The sequence below is a fragment of the Tachypleus tridentatus genome, chromosome 8 (genome assembly GCF_004210375.1).
Source record: "Tachypleus tridentatus isolate NWPU-2018 chromosome 8, ASM421037v1, whole genome shotgun sequence".
Classification (NCBI taxonomy): Eukaryota; Metazoa; Arthropoda; class Merostomata; order Xiphosura; family Limulidae; genus Tachypleus; species Tachypleus tridentatus.
This window is the reverse complement of record NC_134832.1, coordinates 45,259,495-45,280,793: the sequence shown is the minus strand read 5'-3', so window position 1 is coordinate 45,280,793 and position 21,299 is coordinate 45,259,495. Positions and strand designations below refer to the sequence as shown.

The 21,299-nt window shown below is 31.6% G+C and overlaps 1 protein-coding gene across 2 annotated transcripts in view; it reads right to left on the bottom strand.

Moving 5' to 3' along the window:
• Nucleotides 1-18,854, bottom strand: part of LOC143222329 (DDB1- and CUL4-associated factor 6-like) — a 31,129-nt gene extending 12,275 nt beyond the window's left edge. The window contains exons 1-12 of one of the 2 annotated variants that reach the window (XM_076448737.1): nucleotides 18,686-18,854; nucleotides 15,934-16,047; nucleotides 14,536-14,597; nucleotides 14,000-14,092; nucleotides 8,480-8,557; nucleotides 7,797-8,015; nucleotides 7,353-7,479; nucleotides 5,365-5,522; nucleotides 4,808-4,867; nucleotides 3,932-3,980; nucleotides 3,269-3,422; nucleotides 1,174-1,420 (exon numbers count right to left, since the gene is read on the bottom strand). In XM_076448737.1, coding sequence (XP_076304852.1) covers nucleotides 1,174-1,420; nucleotides 3,269-3,422; nucleotides 3,932-3,980; nucleotides 4,808-4,867; nucleotides 5,365-5,522; nucleotides 7,353-7,479; nucleotides 7,797-8,015; nucleotides 8,480-8,557; nucleotides 14,000-14,092; nucleotides 14,536-14,597; nucleotides 15,934-16,047; nucleotides 18,686-18,704 — 1,380 coding nt within the window. In that variant the 5' untranslated portion in view covers nucleotides 18,705-18,854. Of the gene's footprint in view, nucleotides 1-1,173; nucleotides 1,421-3,268; nucleotides 3,423-3,931; nucleotides 3,981-4,807; nucleotides 4,868-5,364; nucleotides 5,523-7,352; nucleotides 7,480-7,796; nucleotides 8,016-8,479; nucleotides 8,558-13,999; nucleotides 14,093-14,535; nucleotides 14,598-15,933; nucleotides 16,048-18,598; nucleotides 18,624-18,685 lie in introns of those variants that run through there. The other variant, XM_076448738.1, reaches the window with a different exon arrangement.
• Between the last annotated feature and the right edge of the window lie 2,445 nt (nucleotides 18,855-21,299).

Genomic DNA, 21,299 nt, shown 5'->3' with positions numbered 1-21,299 from the left:
ATAATTTGGGGGTTTGAACAAGTTGTAATATTTGTCTGTATGAGCATATAGTCGTAATGTATACACCAAAATCGTAATGATTACGCTCAAATTGTAATGATTGGCATCTCTGTAGTAGTGTTCCTTTGATACTAAGTAGAATTAATAATAATAGATGCTGACATTTGGGATTTCAATTTTTTTATGTCATTAATTTATTTTTGTATTTATATATGAATTTTTAATCTATACTGAAGTTTTTTGTATCTTACTTTAAATTCAATTCTAATTTCTATATCCACACATACTTTTTGTATAAACACAAATTCATTGGTTAACATACCCTATGTTACTTACCATCAGTAGAGTTCTAAAGGAAAATTTAGAAATATACAATGGTCTAAAGTATATGGAAGGTTCACTTCCTTTTAAAGTGGCTATGAAAACTATATCATAACATAAATTAAATAAACAATTAAAATGCAGCAATTCATATTTACACAATTAAAAATTTAATAAAGCCATCAATGGCTTTCAATTAAAAACACCATGACATGTGTCATTTACAAGACAATTTATACTTTCTGTATGTCCTGAAACATTACATTTCCACGTTATTTTCACAAGGCACTGATCAATGTTTACAATGTCATGTCATATATCAGGTAAGTACCTTGATGTCCCTTCAACTTTATACTCTCACTATGGGCTCACTAGAATTGGCCAAATTTGAGACTTCAAATTGACCTTCATTTCGCAGCACAACCAAAAATGTTACATCTTTAAATATCTATGAAACATTGGATGTAATAAAATTTAAAAAAGAAAAACAAGTATTCAATCAAAATGAAGAGCCATTAATCACCTAATTAATATGGCATGCCATACTGTAAGTACTGATTGGTGATTTATATAAATTACTTTGAAACAGAATATCTAATAAAATGCAGAAAATACAGGTTGTCTTGAAACTCCTGACAATGATGAAATGTATCAAACTACATAACATGTTGAGTGTTTAAGTTATTTATAACTATTTAACTTTTAATTATTTAAATACAAGTCACTGCATTTCAACCATTTATTTAAAAATTATTTACGAAAGGTGCTTCTATTAACTCCAAATATTGCATTCTTAAAGAGTAATAAATACTATTGTTGTAAAGTACAAAATGGGTTGTCAGGTTTTCTCACCATTGACTGAATGTTCCGATGTCCTGTAAAACTAGATCTTACACTAGGATGTAGACCATAACTTCTGGGTAAGTTTTGACAATGACTTATAATTCCATGTGGGTTTCTGCAATATCTTCCATTCCAAACAGGAGTAGGAAGATTCAAATGTTCCTGCCCATCTCTGGTAGCTTCACTAAATGTAATTACTCCACTGTTAAGCCCCAGGTTACTATAAACAAGGTTAATAACAGGCTCAAGCTGATGCCTATAAGAAATGCCAAGAGAAGTACTTATTCCATTTTCAATGTGGGTGATGTACAAAACATGTAAACTTTCCATCAATAATATTGAAATGAAATAATTTATAAACATCTACTTCTCATATAAGGGTCAATTAGTGCACTTCTTTAAAATTTCAAAATATATGCTTACGTATTAAAAGTTCACACCTATTGTTTTTTTAAAAACCAACATAGCATTCCACATTTATTGTTAGATCTACTAATTTTTCTAATCAAAGTAATTTATATAGTTCACTATATGGAGCTTTTCTAAATGATCAGTATTCATTAATATAAATGCAGAACTACAGGCTTAAAATATTTTTAGGCTTTATCTGGTAATTGAAAAAGTATTTAATTCATATTTCAATAATAGTTTATTCAACCATTTAGAAAAAGTAGGTAAATGAACATAAACATGAAAAGTACCCTTTTTTTGCTTAGCTGCACAGCTTGAATGATCAAAGCACAATCTTTAGATTTCTCACTAAAATGAGATAAAGTTAATTGTATATGATACGTTGTTGTCACTTCTTATTTTTTTAAAGAACCAAAGTGTTAACTCTAATCCATCTTGTAAATACATAGTAAGTGACACTATTTTTTAAGTTACTTTCCATCCATCATGTCTTTTTTAAATCCATTTCACAATTTATTAAGTACTTTTTGTATTATGTTATGAAGCAAATCTTTTTGCACCAAATTCTAAAATAAATATTCATACTAATTATCTTTGAAATAATTTAGTTATTTAATGGTGTGAATAGTGCTATTTAATGACAAAATTAATTTTCTGAAAAAACAAACAAACTATTTTTTCACAAATTTTAACAATTACTAGTCTAAATACTGTTAGACCTAAATCACGGTTTTCTTCTTTTTAACCTTATCTTGAAACCTCATCCCAAACAACTCGTGTTCATTTAAAATTTCTAGCCTTATTTAATATTAAACAGTTATAGCCTTGCCCTAAAAATATTTTTGTCTTGGATTATTGTCAAGTAATGTTCAAGTGATGTGTTTTAAGGGAAAGTATTTAATGTTTTATATTATTTAAAAGTTTCTGATGTTTAAACTTGTTATAATTATTCAAGAAAAGACTAAACATGAATTTGCTATTAACCAGTTAAAGCAGTACTATTTTGAAACCTTAGAACTAAACTTATGAATATACAATGATTATTACCACTCTGTAATACATACAATGCTTTTAACATGTTAACATTCTTCTTAAATGGTTAACTTAAATGACTATGCAAAAACAGAAATAAAATGAAAAGTTATGCAAGTAAAAATGCACATATAAAAAGTTTCTGCACATAACATCTCTAATAACTTGAAAGCTTTGAATGTTATTAAACACACACACAGTTGCCTTTATCCTGAGTAAACTTATAAAGAAGAATACTCTTGATATTTTAAAAGAGCTATACATAATGTAATGGTTCATGAAACCTTAGGACTAGTTATGGAAACAATATTAGTGATCCTCATTCTTTTTTTATGATGCATAATACTTTTAAAGTATTAATAGTATTTTTCTTAAATGACTATGCAAAATGGAAAAAACAGAGTAAAGCAAGTAAAGTGCATGTATAAACTCGTTATAATTCAATACCTTTAAATGTTTTTTTTAAACAAGAGGAAATCCTCAATAGCCACAGCTGTAAATAGATCTCTAATTCATCAAAAAATAGAGCTGTGAGCAAAAATTTGTACTTGAAGAAAAACAACATTCTAGAAACCATTATACCACAACTAAAAAGGTTTACACCAGATAAGGATACATTTTAACAAGTTAATTCTCTTTTCCTAATCTACAATTTTCTTACATTTCAAAGAAATGCTTGCGATAAAGAGAAAGTTCCTTTTCCAAGTTTTCTATGTTTTTATTTAGTACCACCTTCCCTAGCTTCATTTCCTCTTTCTCTTCAGTATAGCAAAAACTGTTTCCTTCTGAATTAACTCCTTGGTCTTCTTTCTCATCTGAAAAAAATGCCGCTTCATTTGTAACTTTTTTTAATGAATTCATTTCTACATCATATATTTATTTAAACTTTTTGGTGTTTGCAAGTGAACAAAAAAAAATTTACACCTAGTTTTGTTTTTTTTATATTGCTGATTAAAATAAATAAAGTCAACAAACTGTGCGAGACAACTACAATTTGTATAACCTCAAATACTTGATCTAAAAGTATCTCATTCTATCAGGTTACATATCCTGTAACTAACCAGACAGCTATAAACTACTGCTTAAAATGAAAATTTATTCAAGCCAGTCATCAAGATACCAATTATCTTTCTGAAATATTAATGATATAGTTCCCTTTTCTAGTGTACAATTTCATCTTTAAATATATGTGCAATATTATAATGCACATGTTTCATTACAACGAAATAAGGCTTAAACACGTCTACCTCAAATAAACAGGAAATAATTACAAGGAACACTGTGATTAGGATTTTACGAAAAATAATGTCAAATCTTCACTTACCCAGAATATTCTCCATTGCAAACCCATCAGTGTGTACAGGACATAAAATCTAAATACACACACAACAATAAACTAGTTTCAATAGTGCAACATCTAGCTAATTTAAATTCTTTCACTGCCATAAGAGTTCTAATATATTATGTTCAGTCAAATTAATTGTAAAGTTTATATGAAAAATATTTACTAAACTTATGAAGAAAATTGTATAATGTAATTACATATAAAGCAAAACATTTTCCATTTGATCCTGAGATCAACATTGCTTATAAATACACAAGAAAGCCAATATTAATTTCATTAAATTCTTAATTTTCATGTTAGATCAAAAATAATTATAAAGATATGAACTTTTAGTACTTTTTATACATTATTGTGGTCAATACTAAATAACTGACAAAGTACTTAATGCTAAAAACCCACAACCAAGGACACTAAAATCTGTAATGAGTAAAATACACTGAATCAGTTTGATACTATTTCTATTAGCAATGTTTTTACCATAATTCCAATCACTCATACAATTTGACCAGTTTAGAAAACTTAAGTTTGCTCTGAATACATCAGCAGTATTTTAAAATGCAAAAGTTAATCTAGAAAATTAATAAAAGAAAAATTCAGACAACCATAAAAGCATACCTTTGATCTGTTCAACTTACTGTTATTTATAATAATTCTATCTTTACTTGTATTATATGTATTTTGCTTTTAAAAAAAAATATGACTTGCAGGAATTCTATTTATATTTATCTAAATACAAACATAAATTGCTGCCTTGTGTTATCCAAGTAATCTGTCTCTTGTATATCCCTCAAGTATGAAATTAAGTTCACAAAGGAAATCTTCATAAAAATCAATAATAAATTATTTTTCTCTCACCTCTCTTTCAAGAATTTTAGATGGATTAGTAAGAACTTTTGGTTCTTCCTTTCTTCCTGCCTATGTTAAAAAAATAATGAATACATTTTGAAACAACAAGGCTAAAAAAATATCATTACAAATAAAGAATAAAAACAAACTTGAGTACAAAAAAGGAAATGAAGTATATCTTAAAGAAAGGCTTATGAAGATAGGATTCTCAGAATAACTGGGATATATCATTTCAGTGTATATACAACCACACACTCAAATCCAAGGAGGTAAGAAGAAAGGGAAATATTTCCAATTTACTCTTAGAGTACGAACCAGTGAAGAAGAGGAAGAGCCAATGTTACCAAAACACATTTAATCAATTCTGAAATAAATGGAAGGCATTACTTTGAAAAGAATACAAATTAACAATTCTGAAGGCAGGATTTAAAAATTTAATTTTTACATACAAATATTATCAAATTAAAATGGTCAATGTAAAAATATAACAGCTCTTAAACAAAATTTTCTTTAAGATATTAAAATTGCATATTTAAATTAAAAAAAAAAAAACACTACTTACTCACCTGAATGTTAAATAAATAGATCTGGTCAGAAGAGTAACTGACCAACAGCTCCTGACCATCTGGACTATATTCCACAGAAGTTATTCTGCAGTTTCTGGCACTTACTTCTGGTACTGTAAATGAGTACAAGGCTGACCTTGGCCAACTCTTTGGGAAACCTCAACATATAAAAGTTAAAGTAATTCAATTAATATTTTTCAAGAAACTCAAAATGTAGTGTTTGATATTAAGATGAACAACAACAACATTGCTACTGAAAATGGGACATTATAAACAAAAATAAGTTATTAAAAAAAGCAAAATATCAAGTTAACAAAATCATATTAGAGTAAATACTGATAATGACAGATGTTCAGTAAAAAGTTGGTCAACTAGATCATCTTAAACTTGGAAAAACAATACAAGTATCAAAACACAACTTCATATTAATAGCTACCACGTATGTTTGGCAACAATTATCTAAGCCTTATGATTAAAAATTATTTGAAAGAACTTTGAGATGCAAAAGATACAATGAATATTGAAATCGCACAAAGTTAAGGAAAATGGTCAGAAGTAATAAAATTTCAATAACACTTTTATTTTTAGTAAACTTTTGAAGCACAGTTTAAAGCATTGTGCAATAGAAATGCCTAAGAATAAAATCAGTGCTCAACTTAAAAGACCTTGAGTTTCTTCCATTTCACGTTTCCTACTTTGGTAAGAATAACGTTTATAGCAAAACTGCAAAATACCATGTACTTTCTGCTACTAACTTATGGTCATGCATTTGTTTTAAGTACATGTTCTCTCTATATGTAAATAACATTTATTTAATGCCACTTAATTAGTATTTCACAATTTAATATGGCTGGTAGTAAACCCCAAAAATCTTCAATTGCATGTTTCAAAAGATGATTGAATTTTAAATGTTTCTTTTTTAAATAAGAGTTTTCTGTATTAAAACATCAGTATAGCTTAACAGTTTGACATAACACACTTTCCTAAGTTTCATGCATACATACAATATGAAGATTTTGTATCCAAATAATAGAAAATTTAGCAAAAACATTCAGATGTTTGGTTATTATATTGGGTGTGTTTATAGAGTGACAGTTTGTATTGCCATACAATTATAAACCGCGTTTTCTACGACCTTACTTTAACAGTATTTTTGGAATTAGTTAGTCTAGTTCTGCAATCTTCACATAACAAATAGCCAAGAAAGTTATGTTCATCTTGTTCTTTGTCTTTCTTCTGAAGTGACAATTAGTTTGCATCCATGGCTATTGTTGTAATGCTGTATATCGTGAAAAGATGTACTAGACAATAGTTTCCTCCAATGATATGTCAGGTGATACCTCGAGGTTCCAACCTCCCTTTGAATAAGAATGACCTGTGAAGTTGGTAGCATTAAAAGTTCATGGAAAGTACAACATTAATTTTAAAGTGAGTAATGTCAGGTTTAAAGTCTGGCATACAATCTCGTAAAATACAGTTTGGAGACAAAACAGTTTACTATATAGTAAAAGCAACTGTCTAGCATCTTAAGCAAGTATACACACTGTCACCTTGGAAGCTTTTGCAACACATACGTATTTAGCATAAAATTATTTGGTCCACAGCAAATTTCAAGCCAATCAACAGTATAAAATTGCTAGGATAGACTTGTAGCTGAGAAGTATTTGATGATACTTTTGAATAATAATAATTTGTAATCAAAGGACAATACTAGTTCAAAGAGAATCTTTAATGTTTTTTTTATAGTCATTTCACTTTTTCAGGTATCATGAAATGTAACACTAAATAGTATCTTAAAGATTATTTAAGTGAAAAATATTTTTCCCAAAAACAAAACAAAAAACATTCAAACTGTACAATTACAAAAAAAATATTTAGTAAGTTGTTCCTATTTCTTATGCTTATAATTACAAAAATTACTGCACATTTCCAAAAAGGCAGAAAATAACTTGCCTGAAAAAACAAAAACAAGAACTTGCATTTCTTACCTGTGGCTAACATTCTTCTATCATAGATACGCACAGAAGAGTCAGAACACCCTACACAAATATAGTATGGGGTAAATGGACTAACTGCAAGAGATGTTACTGAACATCTACAATTGATGAGGATATCCTGAAATGTAGTATTAATTGTGTCCAATCAGTTGACTTGAGATGAATGTTGCAAGGCTTTAAACTAAAGATAAGTAACTATCTCAAAACCAAAATCAAAAACCAAGCACAAAATAATAGCTATGTCAGTACCCATTTTTTCCACACCAAGTAGAGGCAACATTTCACCAAACTGACTGTAGCCAAATTACACTCGTAAGAGCTGTTTCATAAAATGTGCTAACAGCTATGTCATGCAAGCACTCTTCTGAAATGGACATGAATAAAAACAAAATAAAAGAAACTGTAGATTTCTAGCAGACATACAAAGCAACCTGCCTCTGTGCATTCCTTCTTAAAGCAACGAGTCTTTGTTCTGAGATCAAACCAGCGTACAGTTCCATCTTCTCCACAAGAAAGGAAAGTATGAGGGTCATTTGGCACAGTCTCCAACTTGTATGCTGAACCAAAATGGCAAGTAAAACAGTTCTTCAAGCTTGTGTCTGGATTTTCTACATCAGAGAAGATAATCATTCCATCTCCAGCACAAGATACAACCTGAAAGATTAATGTACAATAAGAAATATATTCTCCTCTTAGACTCCACCACTTACACATATTATTAAAATGTGTTACATAACTGATTACAAACAAATATCTGCACTTTTTCTTCAGTAAATAATAGGTGAATGAACTTATATTTTATGTTTCATTATATTCACATTAATATTAACTTAAACTAAAATCACAAGGGCAAACATTAGTTCTAAGTTCATGTGTATAGTTGTATTCTCATATAACAGTTAAATTGTTTACACATTACAAATAAATATTTTTATCTTCATTTTCTAATTTATATATACAAGTTCCATTCATACACCAGTATGCATGTTTTGAAAATTCTTTTTATATGAAATATCATTTAAATACGTGAGCTAACATATGCTTAACATTTAGTGTATAATATTTTATAATTAAATAGTATTGTTCCACATTGAAAGAACTACACTATCACTACTTACATGCCGATTTTCAGTCTGTGGCAGAAACTTAGCATTGAAAATATTGGCAGCATGATTGGTTTTTGTTGATACTACCAACTAGAAGGAAAACAAATTCTAATTAAAATAACTTGTTTAATTTATTGTGACTAATCAAAATAAAAAATTCCAAAACACATTCAAAAAACATAACAGAACTTACATTCACCTGTTATTAGAATGATAGAACTCATTTTACTATGACTAAAGATGGAACAGTATTTTATAATAATATCCAACTTTTTAAAAGTTTATAATCAACAGAAGATAAGTTCAGTGAACACAAATACAAACAATTCTAAAGATAATCAACATGTTTTCCATTTACTTTTACTTTTTAACTGAAACATAAAGACCAAAATTTCAAATATTTAGCAAAATTCAAATACTATTAAACATAACTCCATGGAATGTCCTGAGCTTCCAAGAAACATGATTACAAAACATAGAAAAGATATTTCCTCCAAGTTGGAAAGAGATAATAGCATGGATTGATCAAAGCTACCAAAAGACATGGTTATGGAACCTAGATAAGCTGCTGCCTCCAAGTTGGAGTGGGATGTCAACACAAATGGATCTGAGCTTAAAAGTGACATGGTCATGAAGCCTAGATAAGCAACAATATCTAAGTTGGAGTAGGAGTCAGTCATAGCATGCCAACAAGTCATTTATACACACTACTGAAAGCTAACGTCATGTCTCGCATATACACATCATATAAAAGTCTGTTGCTAACTAATATAAATCAGCTGTAGCTAGTGTTCACTAAATAAACAAAATTCCATGCTCACTAACATAGGAAGGTTAATGTATGTGTTAATCATGGAAGGTTTTTACCTTCATCTATCCAAAAGGATCAGATATAAAAGTTCACTAACAAGGATAAACTGGCAAGTCTGGTTTACACCAACAGAAAGAAAAATTTACACTGTCGTAGGGACAAAGACAAGTGCAAATAGTGACAGGCAGATACAGTAAACATCAGCACAAACAAATAAGGAATGATGCTCATTGACTGGTGTTGATTAAAAATACAGATCAACAGAAACTGGTGTTAATTTACGGATGTAGCACGTTTATCGTTCAGTGACAAAAAAAAAGAAAGAAAGAAGCAAAACAAAAACACACAGTAACAGATTTTTCTTTTACAAACATACATTCAGCAACCCTCAATGACAGTAGGCTAGCTGAGTGATAAAAAATAATGGTCATGTAGAGACAAATATACAGGGTGTTCGGAAAGCCACTGTGCAGTTTTGAAAGCAGCGAAAACAGCATTTATTCAGTCTATTTCAAGCCAGCAACTGATAGCAGTGTTTAAAAACAAAATAAGAAGGATCCAAGCCTGTATTAATGCCAACAGTGGTCACTTTCAACATTGACAATTATAAACATTCATATTTATCTCCTGTATTATACACTGAAACATGTCTGTTAATAAATACATAACTGCATACTGACTTTCCAAACACCCTGTAGGTGTTCACCAACTTCAGATTTAAATCCTTTGTATGTTATTGGTTAAGAAAATCAATTTTACATTAACAAACATGCAAGTCCTTTACACACTAACATTTGGTTTACCATTTTGTAACAGGCTTGGTATAAAATATATGAATTTGTATACACCTTCGCACATCTGTACTAAAACATTTGATACAGGATATCAACCTGCACAAAATTTGGTAAACTTTTAGTAAAGATTACAAGTTTTGTACATAAAATGAAATATTTTTACAAAAGATATTTGTGAAAATAGTCTGTTTTGTTGCTAGTCTGAGTGCAAAGTGATCTCATGTTATGATTAAGAAAACTATGCTTTTTCCCAAATATTATTTGAATAATCTCTAAAACCTCCTATATATATATATATATATCAAACATTTGTTTTCAGTAAGACTTTACATTTTATTATTTGCTATACTCTAACTATAGATACATAGAGGCTTGCATGCCACTACCCTCGAGGAAACTCCCACCTAATTTCACATGAACTGGACTAATGATATTATCATGCAACAAAGTCTTCCACTGACAGAAAGTTGGCACCCCTTCACGCAAAATAATTCCTCCTAAATATTTGCACTTATGTAACTAAACTTCATTTTCTGATAAGGTAAGGAATAAAATTTGCACCAGAAGTGGGGATGATGAGTGGGAATGTGCGAGAAGCTAAGTATCTACTAAATTACATTTTTAGGCAAGAAAAATGTTAACTTCTAAGACACCTCATCTCTTCACACAGATTTAGTTAGGATCTCCTGTCAAGTTAGTGAAGGTGCCAGTGCATGTTTAACTCTGATAAGTTCCCTTTGAAAAGTGCTCATAGGATGTAATATGCAAGTACAAGTGCACCACCGGGACACACGCCTGGGAGATTGCATCTTGTCTCATCCAGAGTATATTCCTTGCACATAAAGATAAATAGAAAGAAGCAACAAAATTTGTTTCAGAGATGAGCAGAATGGAAATGCAACCATCTGAGTACTTGTACATAACATTAATAGATGTGCAGCGTGGATGGGGCACGTTCAATCCATAACCTTGAGTGCATGCCTCAACTCTACCATCAGACTCCACAGGACAAACTCCAGCTGCAGGAGAGTACATTACATATTTAATAAGTGTGTGTGTGCACACCTACATTCTACTGTCAGACTACAAATGAGGGATGAAAGCATGTTAGTGATACCTCAAGATGTCATTCAGTGTGTGCATGCCTCAACCTTATCTTCACACTCAATGGGACTGACTACAGCTGTGGGAGGAAGGCAGTATAATAATGAAGTATGGAACAGTATAAAATATGTTCATCGTGACTTTACTTAACAGACAATGGCTGCAGAAAAAGAACATATAAGATATGCATATATAATATGTACTTATAAGGTGACTGCTCAACATAATGACATTCCTTTTATATTGTAATGAGGATTTTCAATGATTCATCACCCCAGCAGCTAGTAACTGGTCACTGGTAAGAATCTCCAATGCTCTACTCAACATGTGATGGGAAGAGAATTTTCAGTGGGGAGACTCAAAGAAAATGCTCAAATTCCCACCAGTCTAGAAATGTCTTTTACTGAAGACAGTGCAATGAGTGTTTTCAAAATCCTATGTTTAAAAGCCAGCAAGTGAGAGCCAGATAAGTGGGCAGAATACTTCCCTAGTGTTGGCTTCTCCTACGATAATCTATGGATTAGACATGGTATGAATCTGACAACTGAATGAATATATAAACACCAAAAGGATACCTCAAGTGATCCTGCACAACACCCCATATCACAGTGAGAAGAGATGATGCCACAGTGAAACGAAAGTAGGTAGGGTGAGAACCATTGCAGTTGACAAGATGTGGGTCCGTGTCACATTCATAGGCATCGTGGTCCTTACCACCACAACGAGCACATGTCAGGGAACCACAACAGGACGTCTTTGAGTGGCCGAACCTCTGACATTGGAAACATTGGAGAGGTTTGGAATGTATGGCTGTACCCTGCAATTTAGATAACCTGCCTTGATGGTGGCAGGTGCACGTGGTGATGTAAATGTCAAAACGAGGTTATTTGTCAGCAGTGTAACTACATCTTTGTGAGTGGAGATGCACCTCACTGTAGAAACTGAGTGGAGAAACCAGCAAGAATCTCTGACTCAAGGATGTTCTTCAAATCCCTCTCAACAATAACTCCTCATGATGAATTCAAGGTAGCATGAGGGATAACCTCAATAGATACATCCCCTTTTTGCCTTTGAATTTAAGAGGAGTTCACTGTGTGGGGATTGTAGATGTTTCAACCAATGTGTCTCTAGATTGAAGCTTTTTTACTGACTTTGGAGAGCCAGCAAGTCCCTCTAGTCCCTTCTGAATAAAAAATTGGAACATTTGCCCTAAAGGTTTTCTGAAATAGAATGTGATACAAGAAAATGAGGTACGTGTGTTACAGATGTTGAAGATTGCTGCTTAAAGTCTTCAAGATATGGTCATTTACCTATTGACTGTTTTTTCACTATTATATTTAAATTTTTTATAGGAGGATCCACAGGAAAAAAGGAAAATTTCGGTACCCACAGACCCCACCCACCATGGAGCCCTACGAGAGAACGCACTACACTATCATGCAAGGACATTGTAGCAACACCAGGGTTTTGTGAGCACTATACCCAAACACCAGCATCAGACACAATGTCCACAACACCTGTTAAGAACTTCAAACACTGGTACTTGGTTGGCTCTAGCCCAAGTGGACCAGCCGATTGACGCCACACGAAGGCCGCCCGTCTACAGGAATTCAAGGCCAAAGTGGTGCGTTAGGGTTGGACTGCTCAACCACCAAGATCCTCTTCTCCCCTTCACAGATCACCATGCACGGCAAACACGTGGGTGGATGTTTAGATCCCAGAGGAGGTAACCAGAAAGAACAGAACCTGTAAAAAAATGTAGCTGCATGCAACTTTATGATTTAGCTAAAATTAGCCCTACTTCAGGCCATAGTTTGACCATGTCACCAGTTATTCAGCCTTTTCAGATTTTTACCATATATTCTTACATCTCTGAATATGATCCACAAAAAAAAAAAAAAAAAAATCAAGATGGTGTTCAACCTACTTTTTGAGTTATAATTTTTTAAAGTATTCTCTGACCATACGTTTTTTTATTTAAAAAAAAAAAAATTCAGTTCAGGAGATCTAACAGACTTTTAATTACAACAATTACTGATTTATCAGCTGATATGGTATAGGAAATTTGAAGAAAAAAAAATCAGCATTGTATCATATTAAATCTTAGAGGTATGGCTTATTAAATCAACCAATGTTTTTTACGATTTTGCATTTTCAGGTGATTTTACAGTCTCACTATGCAAATCCTAAGAGTGATAAATTTGGTTTGAGACCATTTATGAAGTCTGTAGGATTAATTCAATCAGTGTAGCAAATGTCAGCCTTCTACCACGATTACTTTTACAGCTTTAAGCAGCCAAAGTTGCCCAAAAATGAAATTGTCAAAAATAACAAAAAATTAATTAAATTTTACAGGGCTGTAAATCAGAAACTACTAGATAGTGATCTAATCTTTGGCAATTTTTCATTATATGGGTAGATGAGCACATGTGAATTTTTTCAAGGCATTCTGTGGGGATCACCTGGAAAATTTTCCAAAATCTGGATGATTTGACATGGAATGACCCAAATGCAAATCATAAGAGTAATGTGAAAGTATGTTGCCCTCCTTCTGGTTAAAGGCTTAGTTGCACGATTAAATCATGCAGGAGTATAGTTTACATTAAATTACACAAAATTAGGCAGAAGTTCCCTCAAGGCTAATGACATGAAAATCTCTTTGGCAGACATAAGAAGATAGCTAAATCAGAGTGTAGAAGTAAGGTATCATCTTGGAAATACAATTTGATGAACTTGTGTATTTACAATGCTTCTCAGTACAACATTTTACCTCAACCTCTTTCTCACAATTCATCTGAAAAACAACATACCAGCTGTACTCACCTTCTCCCTGTATATATCTGTGATACATAGGCAACAATCATCAGACCCCGACAAGAGGTACTGGCCAGAAGAGTTCCAAGACAATGTGTTTACCTAGATAATATAATTTTATTTGATATCTAAAACTAGTGAGTAAATAGAGTTATGAATAAAACAATATAATACTTTTAAATGAAGCATCCTTAGTGCACATCAAATGGTTTACGAAATACTTAACCTTGCTTCTTTAACAATTATTTTATTAGACTATCTTCAGAAATTCATAATAGAAAAATAAATGGTTATTAGAAACTGACACTGGAAGTTAGGATTACTAAATTTATATTTTACTATTACTTAGCTAATTAATTTTTAAAATATCTGATATAATGACTTTTCTGTCTATGATTATTCTTAGAATTCATTTTCACACACAAGAACTGGTAACAAAATAAACCAAGGATGCAAGTTAATGTTAAAACAGCTAAAAATAAAGATCTGTTGCAAAACATCTTGAAAAAAAATCTCAAATAAAAACAAAAAGAGAATCCACTTACGCATCCACGGTGAATAGGTAAATCTGCTTTAAGTCCAAGTCTCTGAATCAAATTTTTACTTCCTAAAAGAAAATTTGCTTCTATTTTACAAAATGATTTGGACTATTTGGTAAGTTATATAAATAACTGATAAATGAAAATTGTAACAAATGAAAGGTAATGCACATGGTATATAATAATTTGAATGAATACAGTTTTGATGGGAATAGCCTTAACAGTTATGGAAAAGTACTTCATTCAGTCTTGGGCTCCTTACCTTCTAAAAGACATTGAACTGTTGGAAAAGGGTTACTAAGATGACATCTGTTGTGGAAAGGTTATCATATGAGGATAGGTTAAAATCTCCAAAATTGTTTTCTCTTAAAACAAAAGTTAAAGGAGATCTGATTGAGGTATTTAAGATGAAGGAAACTAGCAGTGTTGATTCATCATCTTGTTTTCTCTTTAATGGTGAGAATGGTAAGGCTTGGAGACAAAAAAATTTTGGCAAGGTAGAAGTCAATACTTCAACTAAGACAACTACAATTTTTTTAACTTCATGATTAGCCTTTGAAATAGAATGTTTTCAGATATGGTAAATGCAGTTAACTAAAAGGAAAGTTTAATAAACATCTGAATTATAACAGTTGGCTTTGCTTTTCAGTATTTAGTTTCATTTAGTGGTAGGACAGACTAGATAAATCAAACAGTCCCTTTTTATCTTCCAATGTTATGTTCTGTTAACATGGACAAATATAGATTCTATAAGTAAACAGAATGGTAGGTAATGTATATACCAACAGGGTCAAGTAGATCTTCTGTGTAAAATAGGTCCAAATCCTCTGTGCACCAGAAATGATAAAATCCCATGTACATCTTCGGGACAATGTAGATCTATCAACAAGGATACTTAAATCCTTTATACATTAACAGAAATAGAGAATGAACAAGTGAAATATGAAATGGTTCTTTATATTTAGCAATCCACTCATAAAATATATTTAACATTTTTGCAAATGACTGTCTGTCTAGGCCTTTCTAATTAAAAAAGTATTCTCCACAATATTAACTTTTTCAAGCATTTCAGTAGAGTCAAGAATTTTTAAAAGTTCACTGCTGATACTGATTATATTTACATTTAGTTTTACAGTTTAAAACAAACAAACATTTACTGTGACTATTATTGGAAAAAAGTAATTTTTGGATCGAGCACATACTGTGAACAAATACCACGAACAACTCCGTTTAATAGTCACAGAAAAATATTTCACAATACTTAAACGCTGGATAGTTTTTTTTTAGCCAATAAACACGAAAGTAATGCATATTATAAACAGATGAATCCTATTATTAAATAAATTATTTCAGTTCCCACTGAAATATTTTAAATAACTGTTAGATGCTTTTAAAATAGCTCACCTTTGGCTATGTCATACAGTGCTTTTTGGTTCACAAGACCATATGCAATATCCTGGTTTAGAATTCTTTGTTGAATACTTTTCTTCATCATGTTGCACTTAAGAGTTGAAATGTCTGAAATGTATTTGTTACAAAATAAACACCTAGTAGGTAACCCAAAACTTCTATTTCCTTATATAAATGTGTTAACAAAAATAATGATTAATATTCCTAAATGTTAGCTTTTCTACCTAAAGTAGAAATTAATATTTGGTAATAAAATACCTATAATTATAAAATACCTATAATTATGTTAAAGCCCTACAAAAGAAGTTTTCCAAGCAGAGTAAATTTCTATGTGCAACTTAAAAAATGTTACATCAGCATGAGAAGAAAGCAGTTTTTAGGCATATTGTTAACACAGAAAATAAAACTGGTTGCTATGGCAAGTTTTAACTCAGTTATGAAAATATCATGCACATCATGCTGAAGTTGGTAATGGAAAAGTTATAGAAATAATGCTCGAGACTATAATTTTACATGAAAGTACAGTAAGTATGGAGTAAAAGTGTTCCATTCAATAAGAAAAATAAAAATTATCATACCCTTATTTACAGGCCCTATACAGATTTTCATTTAAAAAAGCATATAACAGTATTTTAATGAAATTTTTTTGTACAAATGTATTATTACACCTATTAACCAATACAATGTTTTTTTACCACCACAACTTAACACAAGACAAAATAAATGCAATCACAACCGTAATAAGCACAAACTACACATGTAAAATGTTGGTACTTGTCATTAAACTATCAAGACAAGAAAAAAAAACATTAGTTAGTTACTTCAAATTTTCAAAATATTTCTACAGAATATTTTTATATAATTAATTATAGGAGAAAAACATTCAACTGTAGTGTAAATATCGCATCCACTATGAACAAATGACCTTGTGCATCATACAGGGTATTTAAGAAGTATCAGGTCATCCTAAATATTTAATACAGAAAGTGCATCATCATTTCTGTCTCTTATAAGGCTTTAATGACTAAAATATGTAGTAGGATGTGTATAAAAATGTTCAGACAAATAAAAGAAACTAACCCAACTCCACTTTTTCAAATCATTAATCAAATAAACCCTCATGAAGGTGGATGTGTCTGTAACCACCTTCGACATTTTCTTTCATTAAGAACACTGCACCATAAATACCTTGAATGTTTCGAGCAGTTTCTGCTGCACTGTTGCTTTTTTTAAACTGATAAAGCATTATATGCCTAATGTGTTCCTATTGCTAGTTCTACAACTGTTATAGCACAGAAGCTTAATTCAACCCATTCAACAGTTCACCTACATCTGCAACAGCTTGGAAAGTTGTCAACGCTCAAAAAATTGGTCCCCCATGATTTGAGAGAAGCTAACCTGAGAGTAAGAGTGAACATTTGCACTTCTCTGCATTCTTGTGAATGTAACTCACCTTTTTCGAAAAGGTTAGTGACTGGAGATGAAAAATGGATATCGTTTTAAAATGTTAATTGTTACAGACAATGGCTCAATGCAGATAAACTGACTAAAGTACAGCCCAACACCCTATGAAAGTCTTGTTAAGCATTTGGTGTAATATTGTTGGTGTGATCCACTTTGAGTTGCTGCCACTCAATGTAATGATTACATCAGAGTTTTATTCTCAACAGTTAGAGTGCTTGAATGTTGCACTGAAAGAAAAGAGACCTGCTTTGATCAACTGCAACGGTGTTGTGTTACACCAGGATAATGCACGGCTCCATACAGCAAGTATCACATCTACAAAGATTGAAGAGCTAGACTGGGAAAAACTTCCATATCTTCCTTATTCTCCAGACCTTGCCCCATCTAATTATCATCTATTCTGAAGTTTGCAGAACTATGTTGATGGAAAAAGAGCTTGGAATAAATAAAGTTGACAAAATTACCCTCTCTACTTTCTTTTCCTCCAAACTCCAAGAATGTTATAGAAGTGGCATTCAGAAGCTTGTGAATCCTTGACATGAAGTAATTAATAATACTGGAAGATCCATTATTGATAAAATAACATTAAAAGTGTTTGAAATCCTTTCTCTTTTTCTGCACCTAAAATTGGACATTACTTAAAGGAAGCCCCGACTGATAACAGGCCAGATGGTACTTAAGTACTGCATTTACATTCTTTGTACTTATACTTTTGTGTTCCTCACATGCAAATTGCATAAACATCAGAGAAGTGAAAAATCTCTATCAATTTAGTGATATGCAATTGTAACAACGGAAAAGCAACACGAAAACATGAGATGGTAATTAGTAAATGTCTATAAAATTTCATACAGAAAAAACAAGTTCGCGATTTTAATAGTTAATAAGAAAAAAGTGCAGAATTTGCGAAAAGGAATACAAAACACACTCACTCTATTATTGTTAAATTTTTTTAGAAATTTCTATTTCATAAACATAATATCAATAAATAACACCCAGTTAAACGGACGGAAATATAGTAATCTATTAGTATAGTACAGTAAAATCGTATTATTATTTGTATAGAAGTAGTAATTATTACTAATACCAACTTATTACTATATAATATTGCACAGTAAATACTATGCTAAACAAAAAGAGTAAGCACTTATTCTAGTTAGTGAAACTATAAGGATATGTAAATTTGATAATATACATCAAGTTTTAAACAACGTCTGTTAAACAAGCCTCGCTTTGTCATTTGATATTTTTACAGTCCAGGTTACAACCACAAGCCACTTGCCTGAAATTTCTGTACACATTCGACCTCCATGTGATTAACAGCGGTGAATTTGACAATCTTCAAAAATATTCCGGCTCAAGAAACCGAACATGCGCACTCTCATTGGAATTCGCCAATGGAAAAATCCCTTATGAAACGCTCACAAGTACGTACAGCGTATTATTTGTTGAAAATAGAAAAAAAGGAAAAAAAGAAATACTTTGTATGCTTTTCGGTTATTTTAAGGCGTAATAAGTAAAAAAAAAAATAATCAAAAGCATTAAAATAGATAAGGAAATTACAATAGAATTTTTTATATATCTTGACCTACTTTATATACATTAAAATTTTCCCAAGCTAAACTGAATCTTCTATTTGTTAGATAAGATGCTTCCCAAAAAAGGTAATAAATTCTCTCTACTACAAACTATATATAAAAGTTGTGATACCATACGTTAAGCCAAAATGAATTAAACAACGGGTCATCCATAACAGAATGAAAACATAGGACAGAAAATAATTACTTTAAAAAAAGTTACTAATAAAGAAACCGAAAAACTTGAGGAAAAAAAAAGAACATTTCGTATTATATATAATTCATATTCAACGATTCCTTGTGAAAACAGTTAAGTTATATATTCAATATAAATAACAAATTGAAACTGAAAAATAAAATATGTGTTCATACAATATTGGGAAATAAACAATAAAAGGAGGAAACAACTGACTGACAGTAGCTGGTGGTGCGAGATAAAAAGCAGGTCTTATTTTTGTTTCTGTTTAAATGTGTATTTTTTTTTGGGGGGGGGGATGAGGATGGTTAAAAATTCTGTGTCAGATTTGTCAGAACTTAGAATTTTGATATACTCAAAAATTATATGGTTGACAGCATTATTCTTGTTATTACGAATGCCAATTCATTGCGAGTTTTAACGAAAAGTCTGGGCTATCGAATATCAGTCGCTGTCATAGTTATTAGCCTGAGCAATCACCCAAGTCTGAATCCACACTGGCTAGAGATGTTATATATGATGTGTTTGTTTTTTTCTTTATATTGGGTCTTTAAGCGATTTAGTGTGTTCCAACTACAATCGTATTTTATTGTAGCTTAAAAATACCGTATTTACTTCATATTGTTTTCATATCTTTTGAGAATGAACAAGGCCCAGCGGGTTCGTATTTTTGTAGTTCGAGCTTGGCTACCGCAGAAAAATATCTCGCGCCGCATTTAGGGTTGTCAGTACGTTGTAAAAGTAGCGTAGCATATCTGAGTTAGCAGTGCATGGTATTAATTATCTACCTTCTCTCTCTCTCTTGTCTCTCACTTCAAAATTAGGACGGCTCGCACAGACAACCATCGAGTAGATTTTCGTCTACAACAATAACATATCTCCTTTATGTTTTCAGAAAGATCTCTTAAAATAGGAAACATTGCCGAACGCCTGAAATTTTCCTGTTTATTATTGATGATGATCTTGTTCATAAAAGTTCTCAGGACTTTTTTGAAAATAGTAGCAAATTTCTCAGACGAAGCGAGAAGATTAAAACCAGTGTTGTAGATTGCATTTTCAATATTTTACATCATCTCGCACAGATGTGAGAAAGTAAACACGTACCTTGCTTTGGCTCTGAAATCTGCAATGAACTGTTATTTTAAGAGATAACACCAGACGATAATATAAATCCCTCGGCTTGTCGTGCATTTTACTGACTGATAAACAAGAGAGATTCAACGACGTCAGCTGATTAATAGGCCTAAGGCTTCCTCTAAACCAAATCAAGGTAACTCTGTTATGGATGATTTTAAACACTTAAGCCCTCAATTTAACTTCTTAATATTAATTCTAAAAGAAAAGACATAACATATTTTAGTTAACAGAAATACAAAAAAAGAATACAAATTCAAGTTCTGTAGTAGAAATTATATTTAAGCAACAAAAGAAGAAATAACCCAGTGGCGGCGCCAGGATATTTTCGTTGGGGGGCTGAGGTAAACTGTGGAGGGGCTTCCCAAAATGCCATCAATATGAAGTATAGATGGTAAAATATAATTGGCCCGGTATGGCCAAGCGTGTTAAGGCGTGCGACTCGTAATCTGAGGGTCGCGGGTTCGCATCCCCGTCGCGCTAAACATGTTCGCCCTTTCAGCCGTGGGGGCGTTATAATGTGGCGGTCAATCCCACTATTCGGTGGTAAAAGAGTAGCCCAAGAGTTGGCGGTGGGTGGTGATGACTAGCTGCCTTCCCTCTAGTCTTACACTGCTAAATTAGGGACGGCTAGCACAGATAACCCTCGAGTAGCTTTGTGCGAAATTCAAAACAAACAAAAATTATAATAATGTAAATACCAAGGTACATTTCAGAAAGGTGTGCTATTTTAAACTGCGTTTCCAATGCAGTTTTCATTGGAAACTCATACTCTGATTGATAATTCATTATTACACATTAGAAATAATCTGTTTATGAAAATATACGTATATGTAAAAGAGGAAGGTCACCTAAATTCCACCCAAGGTAATATATAATAATAAAGATTAGCTTAGATTGAACATTTAATATACCACTAAGAGTAAAGCTACAAATCAAAGAAATATAACATAAAGACATAGCCCCTCCTTGGCGCCGCCACTGAAATA